We start from the raw sequence: 24,182 nt of genomic DNA, 5'->3' as shown, positions 1-24,182 counted from the left end.
TTTCTCCTTTTCTTGAGATAAAGGTTTCACTGTGTAGTTTTAGCTGCCCTGGAACTCAATGGCCTCAAACACAGATATGTGCCTGCTTGTTTCTCCCAAGTGCTGGAATTAAAGTTGGGCTTCACCACTCCTGGCTGCTTTTAATGTTCTAAAGTGAGGTGACTCAGCCATTAAGAGCACTGGCTGCTCTCGCAAAGGACCTGGGTTCAGGTCTTAGCACCCACATGTTGGCTCAGAACCACCTATAACTTCAGTTTCAGGGAATCCACTGCCTCTTTCTTGCCTCTGTAGACACCATGCCTCTGTATGTATATGTGGTGCATATACATACATTTAGGCAAAACATTTATATAAAAATAACTTCTTTCTTTAAAAAAAGCTTTCTAATAAATAATGCATGATAGATATTGAGCAAATGGTTATTAATGATTAATAAAATTCAGGAATAAATTAAATCATAGGGTAGGTTAAGTAGCCCTTCCAGTCTTTTTCCACTGACCTTTTCATATTGATGACAATAACAGCCAGCATTTTTAAAGCATTACTAAGTACCATGAGAAGTAATTTCTAAGTTGTCTTCTTTCTTCATCTCTCTGTGTTTTTATCTTAGCAATTCTGTAAAATGATGCTTTATTACACCATTTTGCACATGAGGAAATTGAGATTTAGAGAAAATACATGATTTATTTAAAGATTCCTTAAACTCAGATGTTTCTGACTCAAAGTTCATATTCTTGACTGCTGCTTTCTAAGACTGCTCTTGATTTTAAGAGTCGCTGCTATGGGAGCCCACATGATTTAGTTAGTCCTCAGTCTAGAGTGCAGTGCCTAAAAGAGCCAGTGAGCTCACTTGTCTCCGCGTCTGTAGTTGGAAATATCAGTTGATACACTTCACTGCTTTTAGTTTTATGTTTGACCTCATAAAATTCAGTTTATAACCATGCTTCACTTAGGTCAACTGTGCTAGATTTCAGGCAATAATGACAGACCATTCTCCTGGAATGTAGTTAGTACTAAGAATACCAAATAACACTGAGAATTGGTTAGCTTCCTGGAAGAAAAGTTTGTCAACTTGATAAACCAGCCCTTACAATAGCAAATCTTAATATTCCCTTCCCCTCTCGCCTAGAGATTGAAAGTAGGGCCTTATACATACTGGGCAAGTACCGACATACATTATACCACTGAATACTAGCACCTTACCCTGACATTCTTAATTCTTCACATGGTAACGTTGATAGTGAAATCTTCATACATGCTGGACATGGGATGTAGAGACAGCTGGACCCCTCTGTGAGGCCAGTCTGATCTACATAGTAAGTTTCAGGCCAGTTAGGGCTACATAGGGCTATACTGTCTCCAAACTGAACCAAAACCAAACCAAGTCCCTCTACACAAAAACAAAACAAACAAAAAACCCAACCTTCTCAAACCTCCATACATATATTAAGCTCTCAATATTTTTACTGGATGTGTCTAAGATAACGTTTATTAGTGCTAATCTTACTTATATTATGTCTGTCACCTTTAAGATAGTTTAGATACTATGCTTTAGAGGGGTGTGTGTGTGTTGCTAGGGATTGATTGAATCTAGGGACTTGCACATGGATACCCCAGCCTCTATTCTTGTTTGTTTTTAAATTTATTTTATTTTATGTGTATTGGTGTTTTTGCTTGGATGTATATCTGTGCACCACTTACCTTGCTCCTAGAGGAGGCCAGAAGAGGGTACTGGCTCCCCTGGAACTGGAGTTATAGATGGTTGTAAGCTATCTGTAGATGCTGGGAATCAAACCCAGGTCCTCTGCAAGAAAGAGACTAGCCAGTGTTCTTAACCACTAAGTGATCTCTCCAGCCCCTTAAAAAATACCCTCTTAAAAATTTTATTTATTTATTTATTTATTTATTTATTTATTTAATAAAACAGACTCTTACTATGTAGCCCTGGATGGCTTAGAACTATATAGACCAGTCTGGCCTTGAAGTCACAAAGCTTTGCTGCTTCTGCTCCTTAGTGCTGGAATTAAAGGTGTGTGACACTATGCCTGGCTTGGTTTTTGTTTGTAAATTTTGATTATTAGATTAAAAACAATAAAACAAGTAAATTCTCTTCAGCTGCTCCGAGCTACATTTTTTTTTAAGATTTATTTATACAGTATCCTGCCTGTAGGCCAGAAGAGGGCACCAGATCTCATTATAGGTGGTTGTGAGCCACCATGTGGTTTGCTGGGAATTGAACTCAGGACCTCTGGAAGAGCAGTCAGTGCTCTTAACCGCTGAGCCATCTCTCCAGCCCCTCCTAGCTACATTTCTACACCAAGTTGTCTTTCTTTAAAAAGCCATAGAGAAATTGCTAGAAAAATATAAAATAGTTGATTGATTTTATGTTTGTCCTTAACAAGAACCCACTTACTCATTAGTTGTCTCCTTTACTGAATTATTTTATTGAAGGTCTCTAATCCTTGAGCATTAGAAGTATATGTGTAAAACATCTTCCTTTCTCCTGTTTTTTTGAGACAGGGTCTTGCTGTGTTGTCCAGGTTGGTCTCCCAAGTTAAGAACTTCCTGATTTAGCCTCTTCAGTGCTTGGGTTAAAAGGCATGTACCATTGTAGTGGACTAATAATTTTTGTATATATTTTAAAGAGGAATTTTAGAGAAACCTAATCTTATTTTTTTCTTGCAAGTTTTAAATTTAATTTTACTTTTCTGGACAGTCAAAAGTATCTTTATAGGGCTGGAGACATAGCTCAGCATTTAAGAGCACTGATTGCTCTTCCAGAGGACCTGGGTTCAATTCCCAGCACCCACTTGGCAACTAACAACTATTTGTAACTTCAAGATCTGAAACCCTCAGACATACATTCAGGCAAAACACCAATGCACATAAAATAAAAATAAATAAGTAAAAATATCTTTATAGGTATCTTGGTACTTCCTTTCCTGTGTTTCTTCAGAGGTGTTGTTGGGCAAGAGGCCAGATTCATGCTATTCTTTCTTCCCATGGAGTATTAATGTTTTTAAGGGACAAGAATGAAGGGCAGAAGATGGGCACTCTCGTTGGGTGGAGGCTTTTTTACTTGCTTTTTTTAAAGGTGTGCCCTAAGTTCCCAAGTGAGTCACTTGGGGAGTGTGACATTCACCCACATGTTCTCTTCCAGATTAACTGATAGATTATTTTCAGCCTTTAAATGTTATTCGAATGGGTAAAGATCTCTGGGAGAATTTTGTAAAGCTTGGGGTCAGGCTGGTTTGTATTCTGGGTTTTGGACAGTTTGTCTTCAGAAAGTGCAAACTCTAGTATTCCACAGTATTTAAGAGAAAGAGGTTAAAAGTAAAGCCAGTAAGGTAGAGACAGTACATTGTTCTGGCCAGTTAAGGAAGAAAAAACAGGAGAACTACCCTTTGACTTCCCCATCTGAAGCTGACTAGCCTGTAAAATTGGTAGAAGCAGTGTGTAATGGTTAGACCTGTAAAACAGTTGTTTTCAAAGCAGCTACCTGAGGTCCTTTAAGAAGTCCTCTTAAAGTAGTGCTTTAAGAGTAAGTCTGGCTGGATGTTGTTGCCAACTGTAAAAATCCCACTTAGATATCTGTCATGTTCTGGCCTGAGCTACATACATAGTGAGTCCCTGCCTTTAAAAAGAAGGAAAGGTAGGTCTAGGACCAGTCCTGCCCCTGGATTAGCTTGCTGAATTTATATTTTCATTCAGTAACCATCTATATTGTACTGTGCTGTTTCTCATTCCAACTTTTCAAGTTTTTCATGATTGAATTCCTCTGCCATTGAATAAACTACTCCCTCAGTCCCAACTAGTGCATTGCCAGAAATCTGGAGGACTGTTAAGAAAACATTAAAATTTATATTGCTATAGCCTGACCTTAGTTATCTTTTTCTTAACCACTGTGTGACTGTAGTAGCTCAGTTGGTAGAGCATGAGACTCTTAATCTCAGGGTCGTGGGTTCGAGCCCTACGTTGGGCGCCAAAATGTAGCGTGCGTAGTCGGCCGGCAATGAGATATAACCAAAATAGCCCTTTAGAATGAATCAGTTTTAATAAAAGGAGAAAGTGGGATACACTTACAAAGCCGAGGCTCCGGGGAAGCAGAGAACCAAGCGGGAGAACAAGGGGCCGGGCTATCCCAAACCTGGTTCTTTTAAAGGTATCTTTCGCCCCTGGAGCGACCACGCCCCTCAGACCAGGAATTGGTCAGCCGCCCCAACATTATAGGATCTGTCTTGTTTTGTTGTTGTGTTTTGAAATGGTCTTGCTGTATTGCCCTGACTGGCCTCATTCTTGTAGTTATCCTTCTGCCTCTGCTGCTCAAGTGTGGGGATTATAGGCATGTGCCACCACATCTCAGATGTGTTCTTTTACGCTCTGCAATATTAGAAGTGTAATTGGTGGACACAGTGCTTTATTGAAGTATCTTAGCCTACATGCTTTCTTTCAATGCAGATGAACAGGAGGCATTAGACTCTATCATGAAGGACCTGGTGGCCCTTCAGATGAGCCGACGTCCCCGGGTGTCTGGATATGAGACCATGAAGAACAAGGACACGGGTCATCCAAACAGACAGGTATGTGTGACTCTGGTAGAGCTTTACCAAACTTACTGGGGAGAGGTTTCCTCTTTTTCTTTTTTCTTTTTTTTCTTTACGAGACAGGGTTTCTCTGTAGCTTTGGAGCCTGTCCTGAACTAGCTTTTGTAGACCAGGCTGGCCTCGAACTCAAGAGATCCGCCTGCCTCTGCCTCCCAAGGGATTAAATGTGTGCACCACTATCACCCGGATGGGGAGAGGTTTTCAAATGAGGAATATATGAGAAGCTAAGGCTACTCTAATACTAAGCTTGAATAATGTTGGTCCATTTTACACTCATGTTAAATAGTGAATGATATGTAGCAGCCAAGTATGGTCTTGGCATAGCATTTCATCTGTGGAGAATAAGGATAATTCTCTCTCTCTCTCTCTCTCTCTCTCTCTGTCTCTCTCTCTTGTTTTTCGAGACAGGGTTTCTCTGTAGCTTTGGATCCTGTCCTGGAACTCACTCTGTAAATCAGGCTGGCCTTAAACTCACAAAAATCTGCCTGCCTCTGCCTCCTGAGTGCTGGGATTTAAGGTGTACACTGCCACCACCACCTGGCATTCTTTCTTTTCTTATGAAGTCTATATTCATGTAATTATTTTGCTTTTTATTATTTGTCAGATCAAATTTTTGATCTGTAACTTGTAAGGTCTTCAACTGCCTTAGAGTATATATTCAGGGAAAAATAAATTTCATATTTGGTTATGTAAAATAAAATTAGGAAGGGTAATTCATTAATTAAAGTGTCAGTATACCATATTTTAAGAGCAATGTTGAACGATTTTATTATTGTTGTTTCCCATTATTGGCTTGGGTATTTGAGAGTCTTTTTTTTATTAAGAGTCATGTTCTGCTTTAGAAAAACATTTACTATATTTGTTAACATTTAAATTTATGTGATGTTGAAATCGTCTCATGTCTGGTATCATTTATCATCCCATTTCCTGGTTAAGTTGGCTTTCAGAGATGAGTGTATGACTGGGGTCCCACATGGTCTGGTGGGTGTCTAGTGCTCTTTGTGATGATTGTAGTACCCAAGTACCATATATGCTTGATGAAAGTCTGTCCAGGACATTCTCCCTGTGGTTCTTCTTATTAGCTAATCTCTTCTCATTTATCTTGTCTATCAATTTTTAAGAGTTACAAGAAAGTATAAGGCTTTAGAACGTTTTTCTGCCTATGGTCTGCTTAGATATACCCTCCCAGATTATTTCCTGCCTTTAGGAATTCTAGGTTCCCTGGGGGTTAGGGGGAGTGTTTTGTTCCATGTTATAATAGATTAGTTTAGAAAGCTGTCTTTAGTGTTGTGATTATTAATCAGAACTGGGTGAAATAACAGATTAGGATTCACACTTTTAGTACATTAATCTCTCTCAGTGTGTGGCTTCCCCTTTGCTGTAGTTTACTTGTATTCAAAGCCGTGTTGGGAAGGAACATTTTTACCAGAAGTGAGTCCCCTCCCCCATGGCTTGAGTCTAATGACCTCACTTTCCTTCCTGTCTTCCTATGTGGAGTGTGCACGCCAACACTGCTGCAGCTAGCTGATTTTTTCCTAGCTGGACTGTTGGCATGGAGAGCAGTCAGCGGGTGAAAAGAAGGCCCTAGGGAATCACTCCAGGAAAAGGAGCAGGGGGAGTCCCGAAGAGTTTCGAATCCTGCGTAGAGCTCAAAGACCTTACCAAAAGACTCTTGCTTTTTTTTTTTTTTTTTTTTTTTTTTAATAAAACTCTGCCTACTGCTGCTTCAGTGGTTATGAAGATTATGGAATGGATTATTTGTTAGAAAGTAATAGTAACAAGAGCTGTTGGCTCTTAGGTTCCACAATTTACTTGAAAAACATTAAATATTGTTCTGTTGCATGGATTATTAACCTTATTTATTTTTAAAGAAAATGCGCAGCAGTAGTAGCTCAGCCTTTCTGAAACAGCCCCACATTAACAACAAGCTCATGTGCAGGGGCCAGTGAGAAAAAGTTTGGTAAGAACCCAGATACCTGTGGTCGCCTAAGTGTGCTTCTAAACATGCTGCTTGTGCTGGAAGAACGAACTTCATTTCCTGGACAAAGCATGTTAGTGTGACCCCAATTCTGTCTTGTAGGGACCATTCTCATTATAGCAGTATTCAGCAGCAGCCTCTGCCAAGTGCTGCCAATGAAGTTTCTGTGGACAGGGCGCTCCACATCTTTGTTAACCTGTATGGTAGTCACTGACTGCATACAGCTGTTGGGCAAATGGATTTTCTACTTTGTTTAGTTTTAATTAAATTAAATAGCCATATGTGGCTTGTGGCTGTTGTATTGGACAAAACAACTTTATAAACAATATAAGGGCTTTTTATTTCTTGGTGGGAAGACAAGATATCACATGCTTCGAAATGTACAGATTCATTGGTGAATTCATTCCATTAGTTTCTATACTCTGTGATAAGCTTATTAATTTGAATCATCTTTAAGATTGTATTCTTGGGGAAAAGTAAGGCTGAAGAACATGAAGAATATTAGCAATTTTAAACTCAAGCCGGGTGGTGGTAGTGCATGCTTTTAATCCCAGCATTCAGGAGGCAGAGGCAGGTGGATCTCTGTGAGTTTGAGGCCAGCCTGGTCTACAGGGCAAGTTCCAGGACAGACTCCAAAGCTGCAGAGAAACTCAGTTTCCAGCACAGAGGATGAGTGTGTGTGTGTGTGTGTGTGTGTGTGTGTGGTGGTAGCTCAAGGTTGTCTGCTAATATTGGGTAAAATGGCAATAAAAATATTGATACCTTTTTCTTTTAATGAAGTCAATCACGGTTTCTTTTGGGAAATGCAGAAGTTTCTGGAAAGTATTCTTTAGCAAAATCCTAAAGCCAATGGCCGGGCGGTGGTGGCGCACGCCTTTAATCCCAGCACTCTGGAGGCAGAGGCAGGCGGATCTCTGAGTTCGAGGCCAGCCTGGTCTACAAGAGCTAGTTCCAGTACAGGCTCTAGAAACTACAGGGAAACCCTGTCTCGAAAAACAAAACAACAACAACAACAACAACAAAAAATATATATATATAAAAAAAATCCTAAAGCCAAAAAGAATGTATTTCTAAGAAACAGGCTGAGATAGGAGTACAGGAGATACATAGGAAGATGTGTTTATGGGTTAAGGTAATGAGAAGAACCTGGCAATGTAATTTGTTGATACAATCCTTACAGTTTATGGAGTGCAGCATCATTTATTGTTATTCTTTTTGTAATAGTAGCAGGTTTGAAAAAGTATTAAATAGTTGGTGCTCTTAATTGCTGAGCCATCTCTCCAGCCCATAAAATAGATTTCTCATCATCGTATTTTTATTTCTACCAGAGGTCTATGTTTAGGAGGAGAGGGGATGAAAAATAAAAATCTTAATTTAAATGGCTGAGATGCTAAATTGGACTAAGAAATGTCAAATTAGGATAAAGATCCAAACCACAGGGTTGAAGCTAAAACTAACCAAGTATTTTGGGTGGTGGGAAAAATGGTTCATTCAAGGGTGGAATGAGTGTGAGAATGACAATACCAAGCTGAGATTGGCACAGTGAGAGAAACCAGAAGAGCTGTGTTCATTGACAGACTTGTTTGGGTCTGAGGCTTGGAAGAACTAGAAAACCTAATTCAAATATCTGTTTGGCAGAACTTTAGACATCTACTTCCCTAAGTAAACAGCTTGGTAAACAGTTGAAACAGAAAATACAGTCGAGTGTAAGTAAGTGTTCTAAGTAGTTATGGAAGTTCATGGGCAATGGGATCTTAGCTGTGAAGCTATTTGTTAGGAGCTCGGTTTGTGGTTTTTGCAATTTCCCTTCTGTATGTTAGGTCCCTGGAAGCCAAGAACATAGTTAGAGCTGGATGACTATCTTGGATATATGACACATCCTAGCTGGGGCCTGTGCCTGGCTTTACCATCATGCTCCACAGCATCTCTTTAGGGCTCATCAGTTCACAGTTCACTGTTAATGGGTGCTAGTTGTTCATGGAGCTGACAGTGTAGTGTAAAGTACAGTGGCCCAGTAGTCACTGGGTTGTTTGTTAATCTCCTGTTGACACAGAGTTTTATGATAGCAGTTAACAGTGTCAATGACTATAAACATGTATATAAGCAATATAGTTTGCAGAGCTCTTAAACAAAGATTGGAGAAGAGCCAGAAAGCAAACAGACCTCTTGATTTCTAGCTACAACAGTTGTACTGAGTGTAATTCAGATAACTTTTTTGAACCTCAGTTTTTCCATTTGAAATAGAGACATATTTAATACTCATTGTTACTTAAGATTTTTGCAAGATCAGAGAAGGTATTTTGCATATTATAAGAATGTACAAATATAAAGTTATAGTGTTATATCATTTCTTCTATGCTCTAATTTTATGGATTTGAGCTTTGGGGAAACTCAACTTCTAACCAGAACTATGCATGTTGTTGTAGAACTAAAAATGTTAAGGTTTTGATGCTTTTATTGGCTTGTCATTACTAACTAATTAATGATCTTTTTGCAAATTTGTGAATCTATCCCAATTTCTAATGATCCCATTGGAGGAAGAAATAATCCTTATTTCCATGAATTCCTGTTTCTTAAATCGTACTAATCTTCTCCATGCCTGCATAGATTCCAAGGTCGGAACCTGATTCTTCAGATGTCTGTCTCCTAGTGGGTGCTTCTGCGTGGGAAAGCTGCTTTCTTTGTGTCAGGCACCAGCTGGGCAGGGTCTTGCTTATCAGTTCCAGACGCAGAGAGTTCTAGGAGAGGTTATCCTTACTAGGCCAGAGATTGAACATGCTGCCCCTGTGACAGACTCACTCTTCACTTTCAGAACTCCTTTTCCTTTTCAGATTGTTGATAAGGAAAGGAGGGCTAGCCCACTTGAAAATAAGATAACATGTAAACCTAGAACTGCTTTTTAAGGTTAGTTTATAATCGTCCCTTCCATCATCATCATCATCATCATCATCATTATTATTATTGGGTTTTTTGAGATGGTGTTTCTGTAGCTTTGGAGCCTGTCCTGGAACTAACTCTTATAGGCCAGGCTGGCTTTGCCTCTGTCTCTTGAGTGCTGGGATTAAAGGTGAGCACCACCACTGCCTGGCCCCTTCCGTTAATTTCTTAATGATTTCCCTGAGTCATTTATAAATAAAAAAAATTACTATTGTTTCCATTTTCATTTTATTTAATTTATTTACTATATTTGGCAAAAGGATTCCAGTTCCAGATGTGTAAGGAGCCACCAGAAAGATACAGCAAATATCCTGGTGTGATGGCACATGCCTTTAATTCCAGAACTAGAGAGCTGGAGGCAGTCAGATATCTTTCGTTTAGGTCAGTCAGGACTACATAGTGAGACCCTGTCCAAAAAATAAAAAAAAATAAAGCAAATATAGGGAGAAAGGGGACAAGAGATGATGCCTGAGGGAGGCTTTTGCCTGGTCAGATTAGTTGACAACATTTATTTAATAAACACTGAGTTTTTTGATTCTTAGAGCCCTTATGGATTACTTGTGCAGACTTGAAGTCATTTCTGCTTAAGTTTGGAATTATTGTCAGTTATTCATATCATCCTTACTGACTTTGAGTCACTTTTAAGGCTTACACTGTCAACTCTCCTGATCATAGCTTTCACCCATTAACTTTGGTGGACAGGGGACTTTATTTGCCTAAATCTGAATGTTATTTGTATGTTGCTTTTGTGGGGTTTTTTTTGCTTTGTTTTGTTTTTGGCTTATGTCGTAGGGTTTTATTGCTGTGAAGGGATACCATGACCAGGGCAACTTTTTTTTTTTTTTTGACGGAGTTTCCCTGACTGTCTTAAAACTCACTAGTAGACCAGGCTGGCCTCGAACTCTAGAGATCTGCCTGCCTGTGCCTCCTAAGTGCTAGTAGTGTGCCACCACTGCCAGCCTGGTCTAACCATGGCAACTTCTATAAAGAAAAACATTAATTGGGGCTGACTTACAGTTCAAAGGTTTAGTCTGTTATCATGACTAGAAGCATAGTGGCGTACAGGTGGACATGGTGTTGAAGCTGAGACTTCTGTATTTGGAACTGAAGGCAACAGAAAGAGGCAGTGAGACCTAGGGGAAAGAATATAACATATTTAAGGAAATAAGGTACACATTGAACTGCTTAGAAAAGAGGATTACTGAGGGAACAGGCAGTATAATATAGTTAGGTAAACTGAAAGATCTTCAAATGATAGCAGAAAATTTAGTATTTCTTCTACAGGTCAGGGACATCACTGATAACTTTTTTTAGCAGGGAAGTGGCATGGTGAAAGAGTTAATTAGGATGATTGGTATTGGAAAATATAGCATATGGGACTGGAGAGATGGCTTAGCAGTTAAGAGCACTAACTGTTCTTCCAGAGGACTCATGTTCAGTTCCCAGCACCCCCATGGCATCTCAGAATCATTGGTAACTCCAGTTCCAGGGGATCTGACACCTTCACACTAATGCACATAAAATAAATTTAAATAAATTATAAGCTAATAAAAAAGAATGTAGAGTGAATGAGATAAATAATAGGAAATAAAAAATAGAGTGGGTGGAAGAGAAGAGCGAAAAAGTGCAGAAATGACTTTAAGAATCTAGAATTAGCAGGGTATGGTGGTACATAGGTTTAATGCAACACTAAGGAAGCATAGGCAGGTGGATTTTTGTGAGTTCAAGGCCAGTATAGTCTACAAAGTGCATTCCAGGACAGCCAGGGCTCTATAGAGACTCTTTGTCATCAAACAAAATAAACAATAAGGAATCCAGGACTAAGGGTGGGAAGCAGATTCTCATGCTGAAGGTGTTTAAGGGAGAAAGAAGGGAAGGTTCAAGGTCTCAGATTTTTGTGTATGTAGATGAGAGGACATTACTATCAAAGTTACTTTTTATTTCTCAGATTTATTTATTTCTATTTTATATGTGTGCTTGTTTTGCTTTTTGGTGTCAGAAGATACCAGGAGAAGGCATCAAGTCTCCTGGAATTGGAGCTAAAAAGATTGTGAGCTGCCGTATGGATATTGGGAACTGAACCTGAGTCCTCTGGAGGAGCAGTGCTCTTAACCACTGAGCCATCTCTTCAGACCCTAAAATTACTTATTTAAATTTTTTATTTATGTGCAGGAGAGGGTGTCAGATCCCCTGGAATTGGAGTTAATTGTAGTTATGAGTTGCCCAACATGGGTGCTTGGAACAGAACTCTAGGCTTCTTGAAAAGCAAAACATGCTCTTAACCTCTAAACTCTTTCTCTAGCCCTCAATTTTGGTATAATGACACAGAAGGGCTGTCCAGCAAGTGGCAGCATGTGTGAAGCCTCAGGGTTGACCCCAGGAGAGAAAAAAAGAAGAAATGCTGACATTGAGAAGGTAGACTAGTTTAAGAGGGTGGATTAAATAGGCATATAACTTAGGCTAGGTTAAGAAATTACAGTGTGTGTTGGGGGGAACTGAGAATTGGCAGGTGTGTGTGTGTGTGCGTGTGTTGATTTTTGCAGGTTTCCACTTCCCCATCTGCAGTTTTGAAGAGCCTAAAAATTACAGAAAACTAAAAGATTTTTAGGGTGTTTTTGTTGTTTAAATTTTATTTATTTTTATGTGTATTGGTGTTTTGCCTGCATATCTGGGTACCATGTGTATGACTGGTGCCTGATATAGCTGGAGTTACTGATGGCTGTGAGTCATCATGTGGGTGCTGGGAATTAAACCCAGATCTTCTGAAAGAGCAGGTAGTGCTCTTATGAGGGTGAAGATAGCTTTTCTATAATCTCTGTAACCATGTTGAGGGGTCAGGCACATTTCAAACAAACATTCTGTCCCCAGCTGTTGATCAGAACTACTCAAAGCCAACTTTAGGAAATAACTGGTGCATATTTTACCTTGGCTGTAGGTTGCTTCTCTAGCTACTACCACCACTAAGAGGGAAACATCATGTGATATACCTGGTACACACCATCCTATCTTTCTAAGTCCTAAATGTGCATTCCAGTGGTGGTGCAAGCCTTTAGTTCCAGCACTTAGGAGACAGAGGCAGGTGGATCTCTGTGAGTTCGTGGCCAGCCTGGTCTACAGAGTAAGTTCCAGGAGAGCCAGGGCTGACACACAGAGATATACCCTGTCTTGAAAAACCAACCAACCAAACAAGCAAACAAAAAGAAGCGATGAAAAAGGAACCATCAATGAAGCAGAAGTGGTTAAAGTGCTATCAGGTTCCTTAGGTTATAACCAGGTCATAGAAGTCAGAGGAGAATGGGTCACGAATTGAAATGCTTCAGAGGATGGCAAAGGAGTTGAACATAGTTATCTTTATTTGAACTTTCCTTATTTGTGGCTCATTATGACCAGCCTGACAGAAGAAATTCAGATTTGGGAGCTTGGCTGATCTAGGCATACAATGATATACATTGGAGCCTGCATCCTGCGCTAGAATGGCTATCATGGCATCAGAAAAAGTCATGTTTTTATATACTGTTTTACAAGTCATGGGCTTAGCTGTACTAGTAGGAGTGATTTGGGGTATAGAGTAAAAGTTCAGTTCCCTTCCATACTACTTTAACATAGAGCATTGTTTGAGTTATGGCCCACCCTGCAATGTATTAGTTCCCACAGCTCTGTAAAGGTCTGAGGAAGGTTCTTATTAGGTGTGTCTAAATACAGTGTTGTCCTAGTTGAAGAGTGAGTACTTTTACTATGCTTAAGCCATAATTTTAAGAAATTTTAATTATGTTTTAGTTTATTACTGTGTCTATGTGTGTGGCAAGTTATGTATGTTGAGGTCAGAGGGCAACTTTTGAGAGTTGGTTCTTTTCCTTCCACCATGTGGGTCCTGGGATTGTTCTCAGGTTTGGCAGCAGGCACCTTTACCAGCTGAGCTATTTCACTGGTCCTTGAATCATCTCTTTGGCTCTGATACTATTTTATTCTAATTTAGTGATTTTTGCAGTATGGGGTTTGAAGACCCTGTAGGACACTCCTTTGGCCCTTTGAAAGACACTAGGACTATATGGAATTAAAACTTTACATAAATAATTCTGTAATGTTGTGCCCTTTTCACCTTGTCCTTATAAGGCTATATAGTGGAATTTTCCAGGGACTTCATGATATAGATTATTACAGTAGATTGAAAGCAGAAACAGGCTTGAAAATCCTACTGTCTTAGGCAGTCATTAAAGAGATTTGTATTGAAAGTTACTACTTTTTGAAATATTAATATTTTACTTTAAAAGTCTAAACACATAATGACCTTAATTACTATGATTAAACAAAGTGTATATGAGTTCTGTTTGGGAGTATCAATTTTTAGGATGCACATTAGAACCAATATTCCATTTAAAGAGTTGGAAAGGAATTCTAGCCTCATAATGCCCTGGGAAAAGGAAGTCCTTTATGTACACTTCCTTCCTTATAACCTCCCTCCCTTTTCTGTTGTGTTGTTTCATCTTTAGATGCCTAGAGCCCTCTTTCTTCTAAGCCACTTCTAAGTCTATTCGTTTGTCTTTCTCAGTATAACTTCCATTAATTGTGAGCTATTTCTCTCCTACATCTGTTACTTACTGATTTCCTGACAATATTTCTTTAAAAAACCCTATATGTGGTCTTTTCGTCTTTGATATCTCTTTTCTTTCCTGTCATTTTCAAACTCTCACAAGGTGTTTAGTAACTTGCAGGGACTCTAGGCCTACACCACTGCACCCAGCTTACATCTTATTTCTGACATTTACTTTTAAGTTTTGTTCTGAAATTTGTTCATCCATTTAACAAATGTTGCTAACCGTATATAATATGCCATTCCTTTGCTTGACATGGGGATACAGAAACTAGGTAAATAAAAATTTGTGTCCTTCCAGAATTTGTAGGCTACCTGGGATGATTACTTTGAATCAAGTAGGAACAATAAATAAGATTATTTGTCCAGTTTCCTACTTTACCCCAATTGGGGTAACTTTGGGAGGATTGTGGGAAATCAATGATAGATGTAACAACAACAGCAGCTATAAAGCAAAAAACATTTATTGCATGGCTGCTTCATGTCAATTATTTTTCTGATATCTCATTTAGTTCTCATAGCAAGTCTGCAAGGTGTTCATCCCCATTCTGCAGATGTAAACACAGATACAGAGATAATTAGTAACCTGACATTATTTGTAACTAGAAAGAGCAGCAGGATTACTATTTTTATTATTATTTATTTATGTATATATGCCTGTATATGTGCATGTACCTGAGATTAAAGGCATATCCTGGAACTGGAGTTACAAGTAGTTGTGAGTTGTCTGATGTGGGTGCTGAGAATCAAACTTGAATCCTCTGCAAGAACAATACATGTCCCTAACCACTGAGCTGTCTCTCCAGCCCCAAGAAGTGAATATATCTTGGCCAGGAGGCAATACGTAGAGAAATTCAGAGCAGATTATAGAAATAGAGGATGTATAAAACTAGAAAGCTACTACGTCAGGGCATAGCAACCAACCAGGAGTGGCCACTTAGGAATTTTTTTCCAAGTGTTTGTCGGGAGCTGGATTGATGGCTCAGCAATTAAGAGTGTTTGCTGTTTTTTCAGAGGACCTGGCTTGGATTCTCAGCACCTGCATTAGGCAGCTGACAGCCATATGCCACTCCAGCTCCAGGAGGATCTAATGCCCTTGGCCTCCAAACACACCCACACGCATATGCACATACCACATACAGATATACACATAAAGTCATAGTTAAAAATAAGAAAATAAATCTTAAAGAATGAGTTTTGTTTTCTCTGTGATAGAATTGAAAGTTGTAACACATTAAAAAATAATGTGTTTTTAGCATTGAGGGGGGAAGTGGACATGGGTCCCACCACTAACCAAGAAGTTGTTTGCAGTTGATACCTGTTGGCAAAGTAAAGATCAGGGTTTTTTTCTAATGGAATATCACTGGATATATCAGCCATACTCCTGTAGCATGAATAATAAAAACCCAGAGAAAGATATGGTGGTTAAAGCTGAAATTCAGAGAAGCAAAGCAATAAGCCACTAGAGAGCCGTGGGTTTTTTTTTTTTTTTAATTCCGAGACAGAGTTCCTCTGTGTAGCTTTGGAGCCTGTCCTGGAACTTGCACTGTAGAACAGGCTGACTTGGAACTCACAGAGATCCACCTGCCTCTGCTTCCCAAGTGTTGAGATTAAAGGCACGCACCACCACCAGCCGGCAACTTTCTACTTCTACCAAAATGGGGTGATCCTCAGACTGCTTAGACTGCACTGTGTCTTCACCAAACCTCAGATTCCACATTCCAATGAGTTCCTGTCTCTTCCCTTTCTATTTCTCTCTCCGTCCAGCCATATCACTCCTGTCTCCACCTCCCTAGTACTGGGATTAAAGATGTGAGCCACCACCACTTGGATTCATTCTGGATCGATAGCCCAGGGTAGCCTTGAACTCACAGAGATCCATTTGCCTCTGTCTCCCGAGTCCTGGGATTAAAGGTGTGAGCCACCATTCCTTGGTCTCTAGTGACTTAACTTTGTACTCTGATCTTCAGGCAAACTTTATTTTTTAAAATATAAATAAAATATCACTACACACTCCAGGGCAGGCCTCATGCCCAGGAGTAGTTGCCACCACAAAATGAACTTCTTCTGTGTGTGTGCGCTTTTGTTTCATTTTGGTATTTTTGTTTTACTGGGGCTTTTTGTTTGTTTTGATTTTTATTTTTGTGTTTTTGCCAGTGTCTTAGTGTTCTATTGTTGTGACGAGACCAAGGCAACTCTTATAGAGAAAGCATTGCTGGGCAGTGGTGATGCACACCTGTAGTCCCAGTACTTGGGAGAAAGAGGCAGGTGGATCTCTGAGTACAAGTCTAGCCTGGGCTACAGAGTGAGTCCAGGACAGCAAGGGCAACACAGAGAAACCCTGTCCAAAAAAAAAAAAAAAAAAAAAAAAGAGGAGGAGGAGAAAACATTTAATTGGGATATTGCTTACAGTTTCGGAGGGTTAGTCCATGGTCATCATGGCTGGAAGCAGATAGGCATGGTGCTGGAGCAGTAACTGAGAGAGAGCTACATCCTTATCTTTAGCAAGGAGAGAGAGAGAGAGAGAGAGAGAGAGAGAGAGAGAGAGAGAGAGAGAGAGAGAGAGAGAGACAGACATCAGTCAGACTAGGCCTGTCTAGACATGGCTTTTTAAAACCTCAAAACTCACCTCCAGTGACACATCTCTTCTGATAAGGCCATCCCTTCCAGTCCTCCCCAGATAGTTACTAAGGACTCAGCATTAAACATATGAGTCTATAGGGGCTATCTTGGTTTAAACTCCCATACTGGCTCTGTCTGTTTGTTATTGTTGGTTTTTTGTTTTTTTGTTTTTCGAGACAGGGTTTCCCTGTAGTTTCTAGAGCCTCTCCTGGAACTAACTCTTGTAGACCAGGCTGGTCTCGAACTCAGAGATCCGCCAGCCTCTGCCTCCCGAGTGCTGGGATTAAAGGCGTGCGCCACCACTGCCCGGCAGTCTGTTTGTTTTTGAAAGAATGAGAAAGGACACAAAGTTGGGTGGGTGGGGAGGTTCTGGGAGGAATTGGGGGAGGGGAAAATATGATCAAAATATATTGTATTAAATTTTTTTGAAGGAGAAAAGGGGGGTGGAGATTAAAGCAGATTTTTCAAGTTCAAAGAAAAGAAAAGCATGGTCTTTAAGTAAAGAAACTGGAATAGGAGCCACTAGGTGTTTAATTAATGGTAATGCTTGCCCAGTGCCTAAAGGATTATCCATGGCTTACTGGAAACTTCAGAGAACTCTCTAACCTATCTGTTACTCCCTTTGGCAGAGTGACGTCAGAATCAAGTTTGAACACAATGGGGAGAGACGGTAAGTTGCCTTCTGATAAGTAGTTGTGTTAATGTATGCTGAAATCCTGAGAAAACACTGAGCTAAGAAAACTGCTTCTAGTAATAAGACTTCTTTTTAATTAACTTTTCTTGTTAATATTTTAATTATAATTACTTTTGTGAAAAGTCAAGGTGGAAATTCTCAGTGGAGAAAAATGTGATTTCACTTAATTTCTCTTCCCATCATGGAGAATTTAGGATCCTGTGTTGTGGATGTGGCCTCTTTGCACCCAAATGTGCTTGTCAGTGTGGTCACACACACTCCTTTTGCTGCTCTCTCCCACACTTGTCTTCCTTCTCCTTTCCTTTGTGTATTTCCTTAGTTACTTTTTTATTGCTGTGATAAAACACCATGATGGAAGCAATTTGTGAAAGAAAGTCTAATTTAACTTAGAGTTTTAGAAGGGTAGAGTCCATGATCGGGGAGTAAAGGCGTGGCAATAGCAACAACTGAGAGGGGACTAGAAATGGTGGGAGTCTTGAAACTTCAGAGTCCACCCCTCGTGACACAGCTCGTCCAAGAAGGCCACACTCCCTAATCCTTCCCGTACAATTTCACCAGTGGGGATTCAGTATTCAAACATGAGCCTATAGGAACATTCTCATTCAAACTATCACAGAGGAGTAAACGGCATTTCCATAAGAAGGTTACAGAGCCCCGCTACAGGTACCTACATCACCTTACTCCTTTTCTGCAGCTGATGCATTGCAGACCACTTTGAAGCCAGCTCCAAAGGAGATGGATAATTAGTGTTGACCCCCGAAAAGACCCATCCTCAGAGAAGCGCACAAGGTTGAAAGAGCTTCCTGGTGAAAGTACTTTGGAAACGATAGTCTGCAGAGCCAGGGACCTGCTGCTACTCTGAGCTCTAGGGCTGTTCTAGCCTGGAGGAGGGAGCCTGTCCCCCAGTTGTACATCATCTGCCATGCCAGAAGCAAGGAAGTTAAGTTGCCATTTCATGGTTGATACATTTTATTTTCTGACCTAATGTTTTTGAGGAATAACCAAACTTGAGCACCAGAGACTTTTCAGAAGTAGATATGGAATCAAAAGCTCAATTGTGTTGGAGCTTAATTATGCAGTTATGGCCTCTGAATTCCCTGTTCCCAAAGTGGTGTGCAGTTTCCGTGAGTAGACTTAAACTGTGAAAGTGTATGTGTTTGATTTCAGAGGAGCTGCCAGATGGAAACCACAAGTATTTAAGGTAGTCAGACAGGAATGGCCTTCTGAAGCCCCGAGCCACAAAATGTTGCTATCAGGGTTTTGAAAGTCTACATTTTTAAAATGGTGTTGTTTTCAAGACCTATGGCATCTCACTGTTTATATACTATGTGTACAGCTGAGGACTTGAGAGAGTTACTACCAAAGAGTCAAGCTTCAGCTGTGCCGGGGATCTCTAGTTTCATGTATTTGATCTCTACGATTTTGTGAAGAGGATCATTGTGGACTTTCTTTAGTTTTTACAGCGAAGTAATATCTTTCCTTTTATTTATTTTTTGATTTTTTAAAAACTTTTATTCAACTTGGAAAATGAGTATAAATCCCTGGGTGTTTGGTGAGGAGCAAGATGAAATCTGACGGATGGGTAGAAAAGAGGGAGAAGGGGCAAGGTGCACATATCACAGTGACTGCCTCAGATCCCTACCTGCAAAGGAGAGGGTGAGTGGGGTGGGTTCAGCTGAGAACTCCGGTCCAGAGGAACACCATGGTGAGGAGGCCTAAGATGTAAGCTGCCACGAGCTCCTGTCCCAGAGACATGTGCAGAACTTGAGACAGCTGGCTGCCAAGCTCGTCCTGCAGTGGTGGTTGTAGGAAGGCCACAGAGGTGACGCAGGAGGGAACTGGTGGCCAGCTGCTGGGGGGCATTCTCCTGAAGGTGTCTGGCTGGGGTTGGTCCACACAGGAGGCCCTGGGCTGGATGTTGGCTCAGAATTTCCCTGAAACTCCAGGGGCTATGCTGGGGCTTAAAGAGCAGAGGTGATGTCTTTTTGGCCAACGACATGTCCCTCAGCCCCCTCCTTAGGTAGCTAAATTCGGAATCGGTCCTAAATTCGTAGTGACTGGGGATGGTGGCCACATGCCAGATCACAATGTCAGTGCATATCCTTCTGCCTCAAATACTGTGTATTTGGCGGGTGCTATACACGGAACTCGGAAGCAAAGTGCAGTTCCTGTGGGGTTGTAGAGGGTCAGCAGCTGTTGGGGTTCATTCCTTTGGTTCACCCTGAATACTAGATCTGGGGTAAAGGCAAGCACCAGGAAAATGAATCCTGAGGAAGGAAGGGAGCCCTGGGGTCACTGGACCCACCAGCTTCTGGTCTTGGGGAGCCCCATGGTGTATTCTGGGTGGTCAGACATCTGAGAGCAGAGCTCAGAAGTATAAGAGGGCCTTGGAATCTAGGGCTTGTAGTCAAAGTTAACTCCAGTCAACTTGTCTCCAGGCTAAGGGCACCATCTTCCTGAAAGTTCCTTGATGTCCTTCCCTGTCTTTTAATCTTATGTGTTGTCAGGGTTTCTGTCCTGCCCGGTTCCTGCAATTGTTAAGTCCCAAATAAATCACACAGAGGTCTACATTAACTATAAACTGATTGGCCCATTAGCTCAGGTTTCCAATTAACTCTTATAACTTATATAGCCCATTATTAGCCCATTCTTATCTCTGTTAGCCATGTGGCTTGGTACCTTATTCAGCAAGGCAGTCTCATGGTAATGCTTCTGTGGTCGGGTCAGGACTGCAGAGGAATGGGCTTCCTCCTTCCTAGAAGTCTCCTGTTCTTATTGACCTGCCTCTACTTTCTGTCTGGTTGTCCTGCCTATACTTCCTGCCTGGCTATTGGCCAATCAGCATTTATTTAAAATATAATTGACAGAATACAGACCATTCTCCCACATCACTTATGTGTGTCAGTGTTTTGCCTGCATGTATGTCTCTGCATCACCTTGTACCTGAGGACGCCAGAAGAAGGCTCAGGATCCCCTGGAACTGGAGCTAGGATGTTAACTATTATGTGGGTGGGTGCTGATACACATTGATACACAAAGGTGTTTTATGGAAATGTTGCTCCCTTTTGGCTTTTGCTAAGGCCTTAATAAGAGGAATGTGATTTACCCTTGGGTATTAATGGAGAATTTCTCTCCAAAAGTTAGAGGTAGTACTTCCATCTAGATAGCCCAGTTATATAGCATTTAGCAGTACTACTGCTTGGGAGGATTGATTTGAGAGCGGAAAAAAAAATACAAGGATTATTATAGTGCAGATAGATTTCCTAGTGGAGACAATTGAAATGTCAGTGTTATTTCCAGAGGACAGATTATGATTACATTAATATTCTATCAGAGTTGTTCAACAGAGTTGTAGCTGTCATGAAAGTAGTCTGTATCTGCATCATCAGTTACAGTGCCTACACCTAATGTGATTATGTGGCTGATGAGACTGAGGAACTATTTGTTTTGATGTATTTTGTTGTTGAGTTGGTTTGTTTGTTTGAGACAGGGTCTGTCTAGCTATCCTGGAGACCAGGCTGACCTCAAACTCAGATAAATCCACCTGCCCCTGCCTCTGAAGAACTGAGATTAAAGGCATACACCATGCCCAGCAAGGAACCAATTTTAAACATATTTTAATTTTAAATTTTAGTGGTCATATGTGGCTAGTGGCTTCCATATTAAATAACAATTCTAAATGAGGAAAGCTTTTTATACTGCTCATTGATTTGAGCCTCCCTAACATAGAGGAACATTAAATCATCTGATTAGATTGTATTAAAACTTACTGAGTTAGAGCCATCTCTTTTGAGAGTTGTTGCGTCTTCTGATTACACCACTTCCCACTCTGCAGGTACAGTTAATATATGAAAAGCCATCTTCCTGTCAGCATGGAAGAAGGCAAGAAGCATAGAGGCTGTGGTTGAGTACTCCACAGCTAGTCTGACTTGCCCTACCTGGACATAATGAGAATGCACTAGCTAATCATAGCAATCTGTACATTGTTTTAGCTTTTACTTCTTTCTACTTTGTAGCACAAATTCTATAAGTATTAATAATAAAAACTCAGAGTCAGATATTAGTGGGTGAAAGCTGAGAGATCAGAGAAGCAGTGTGGCCAGCCACTAGAGAAATCTTTTACCTCCACCAATGCTCAGGTCAAAGTGACGATCCTGTCCTCAGACTGTCTCCTCAGAATTCATCCTCTGACTACAGGGGGATCCTCAGACTACAACTGTCTCCACCAAACCTCAGACTGCACTGAGCTCCTGTCTCCTCCCGCCTTATATTCCTCTCCACCCAGCCATGTCACTACTCCTGTCCCCACCTTCCTAGTGCTGGGATTAAATGTGTGTGAGCCAAGTGCAGGAATCACCTTTGTGTGAGCTCTGTCTCCTGAGTCCTGGGATTAAAGGTGTTAGCCACCACTCCTTGGCCTCTATTGGCTTAACTCTGCACTCTAATCTTCAGGCAAGCTTTACTTGTTAAAACATAAAATATCACTACACTACTTTCCTATTGGTTTTTGTTTATTTTCTTTCTTTCTCTTTAGCTTCCTGGGTTTTGTTTGTTTGTTTTTTGTATTTTGGGTTTTTGTTGTTGCTTTTTGTCTGTCCATGACTCCCCACTCTTTCTCTTTGAGACAGAGTGTTCTTATTTTTAGCTGAAGTTGGTCTTGAACTCTTGGATAGCTTCTGCCTCAGCCTCCTTAGTGCTGAGGTTACAGATGTGTCTTTTTCTTACTGATTTTTCCCTTCTTCCCTCCCTCCCTCCCCCATTCTCTCCCCTCCCTCCTTCCCTCTCTCCCTCTCTCTCTCTCTCTCTCTCTCTCTCTCTTTCTTTCCTTCTTTCTTTCTCTTCCTTTGTTTTCTCAAGGGACTGGGAGTTGACACAAGATTTCAATGTATAACTCAGGCAGGCATTGACCTAACTGTGTATCCCAGGCCAGCCTAGGACTTGAGATCCTCCTGCGTCAGCCTCCTTTTTAAAATTTATTTATTTACTTTTATTTTATGTGCATTAGTGTTTTGCCTGCATGTGTCTGTATGAAGATGTCAAAATCCCTGGAATTGGAGATAGTTTTGAGCTGCCATGAGGGTGCTAAGAACTGAACCTGAGTCCTCTGGAAGAGCAGCCAGTGCTTTTAACTGCTGATCCCTCTCCATCTGCTGCCTCAACCTTTTAAATGCTGATAGGCATATGCCACCGATCCTAGCTGTAATTTTTTAAATTAAATTTTATTTTGTTTTATTTAATTTTATGGGTGTTTTGCCTGTGTGTGTGTGTCTATATACCACTTGTATTCTTGGTGCCCATAGAGGTCAGAAGACAGTGTCATATCCTCTAGAACTGAAGTTATAGACCTTCGTGAGCCATTGTATGAGTAGTTATTAGAAATCAAACCTGCTTCTTCTGGGAGAGTAAATAAGTAGTGCTCTTAACTACAGAGCCATCTCTCTAGCTCCATACCTTCTAAATTTTCTTTAACTTTTTAAACCAATCCCAGCTTTTATTGATTTTTTTTCATTTTTTGTTGTTTAGTTTCATTGATGGTTTATTTTGCCATTAGAAGTTTGTTTTTTGTTTTTTGTTTTTATTTTGTTTGGTTTGGTTTTTGGGTTGTTTGTTTGAGACAAGGTCTCACCACCATTCAGTCCTGGCTGGGCTCTAATTCTCTTTGTAGATCAGGCCTTCTAATTTACAGAGATCTGCTTGCTATTGTGTTTCAAGTGCTGGTATGTGCCACCACTTTGGGCAGGAGTTTAAATTTTTGTTGTTAGGGCAAGTGCTGTATCACTTAGCGTTATCCCCAGTCCAAGAAGACAAATCTGATAGCAAAATTATTTTCTGTGGTTATTTGAGTGTGAATGCACCCCATAGACTTATGTATTTAAATGTTTTATTTCTGGTTGGACTGTTGAGGAAGAATTAGGAGGTATGGGTTGGAGGAGGTGTGCCACTGGGAGTGGGCTTTGAGGTTTCAAAAGCCCACCTAGGACCAGTCTCTGATGCTTGTGGATGAGATAAAAGCTTTCAGCTACTGTTCCGTCACCATGCCTACCTGCCTGTCCCATCACCATGATGGTCAAGGACTCACTTTCTGAAACTGTAAGCAAGCCTCCAGTTAAATGCTTTCTTTTGTAAGTTGTTTGGTTCTAGTGTCTCTTCACAGCAATAGAAAAGTAATTAAGACACTTTCTAATCTTTAAATATATGGTTAACCAAATTCTTTCTCTCCTTTAGAATTATAGCATTCGGCCGGCCTGTGAGATATGAAGATGTGGAGCACAAGGTGACAACAGTATTCGGGCAGCCTCTTGATTTACATTACATGAATAATGAGGTGAGAAAGATGGACGGGGAAGGGCCAAGAGGGACAGCCATGTGTATTTTTTCACTTCTTACCTGAAAATTTGTTATTTCATTTCTTTAATATCATCTGTAGGTTTTCTGTTTCTGGAGCCTCTTATTAACTGCAACAACAGGGATTTTTATTTACTAGATGAGAGATTATGTAGCTACTTTCATCTTCCTTATTCAGAAACATCTTATCCTGTGGTGGAATAAGACATGATACCAGAGCCAAGGATTTCTTTGTTTATATTTTGTAATAGGTTTTTGCTATTATTGTTTTCCTCAGCACAGTCTTAACAAAAGTGGAGATTTCTGCAGGAGCTGAGAAGGTATAAGGAACTATGGGATAGATCATCTATTACGTTCATAAAGGCTAGGTTCTTCCTTCATTGTTTAATTCTAAATGTAGCTTGTTTTAAA

The 24,182-nt window shown here is 40.4% G+C and overlaps 1 protein-coding gene and 1 pseudogene across 1 annotated transcript in view; one reads left to right on the top strand and one right to left on the bottom strand.

Annotated features, from left to right (window-relative positions):
• The window catches only part of Map3k3 (mitogen-activated protein kinase kinase kinase 3), a 92,645-nt gene that overhangs the window by 9,634 nt on the left and 58,829 nt on the right, over window positions 1–24,182 (top strand). Inside the window, exons 2-4 of the mRNA XM_038327927.2 lie at window positions 4,459–4,580; window positions 17,362–17,402; window positions 23,652–23,751. Of these exons, the coding sequence (XP_038183855.1) occupies window positions 4,459–4,580; window positions 17,362–17,402; window positions 23,652–23,751 (263 nt within the window). The remainder of the gene's footprint in view (window positions 1–4,458; window positions 4,581–17,361; window positions 17,403–23,651; window positions 23,752–24,182) is intronic.
• Window positions 19,098–21,210, bottom strand: LOC119813496 (annotated as a pseudogene).

Source organism: Arvicola amphibius, chromosome 4 (genome assembly GCF_903992535.2).
Source record: "Arvicola amphibius chromosome 4, mArvAmp1.2, whole genome shotgun sequence".
NCBI lineage: Eukaryota > Metazoa > Chordata > Mammalia > Rodentia > Cricetidae > Arvicola > Arvicola amphibius.
This window is presented reverse-complemented; position numbering and strand designations above follow the sequence as displayed.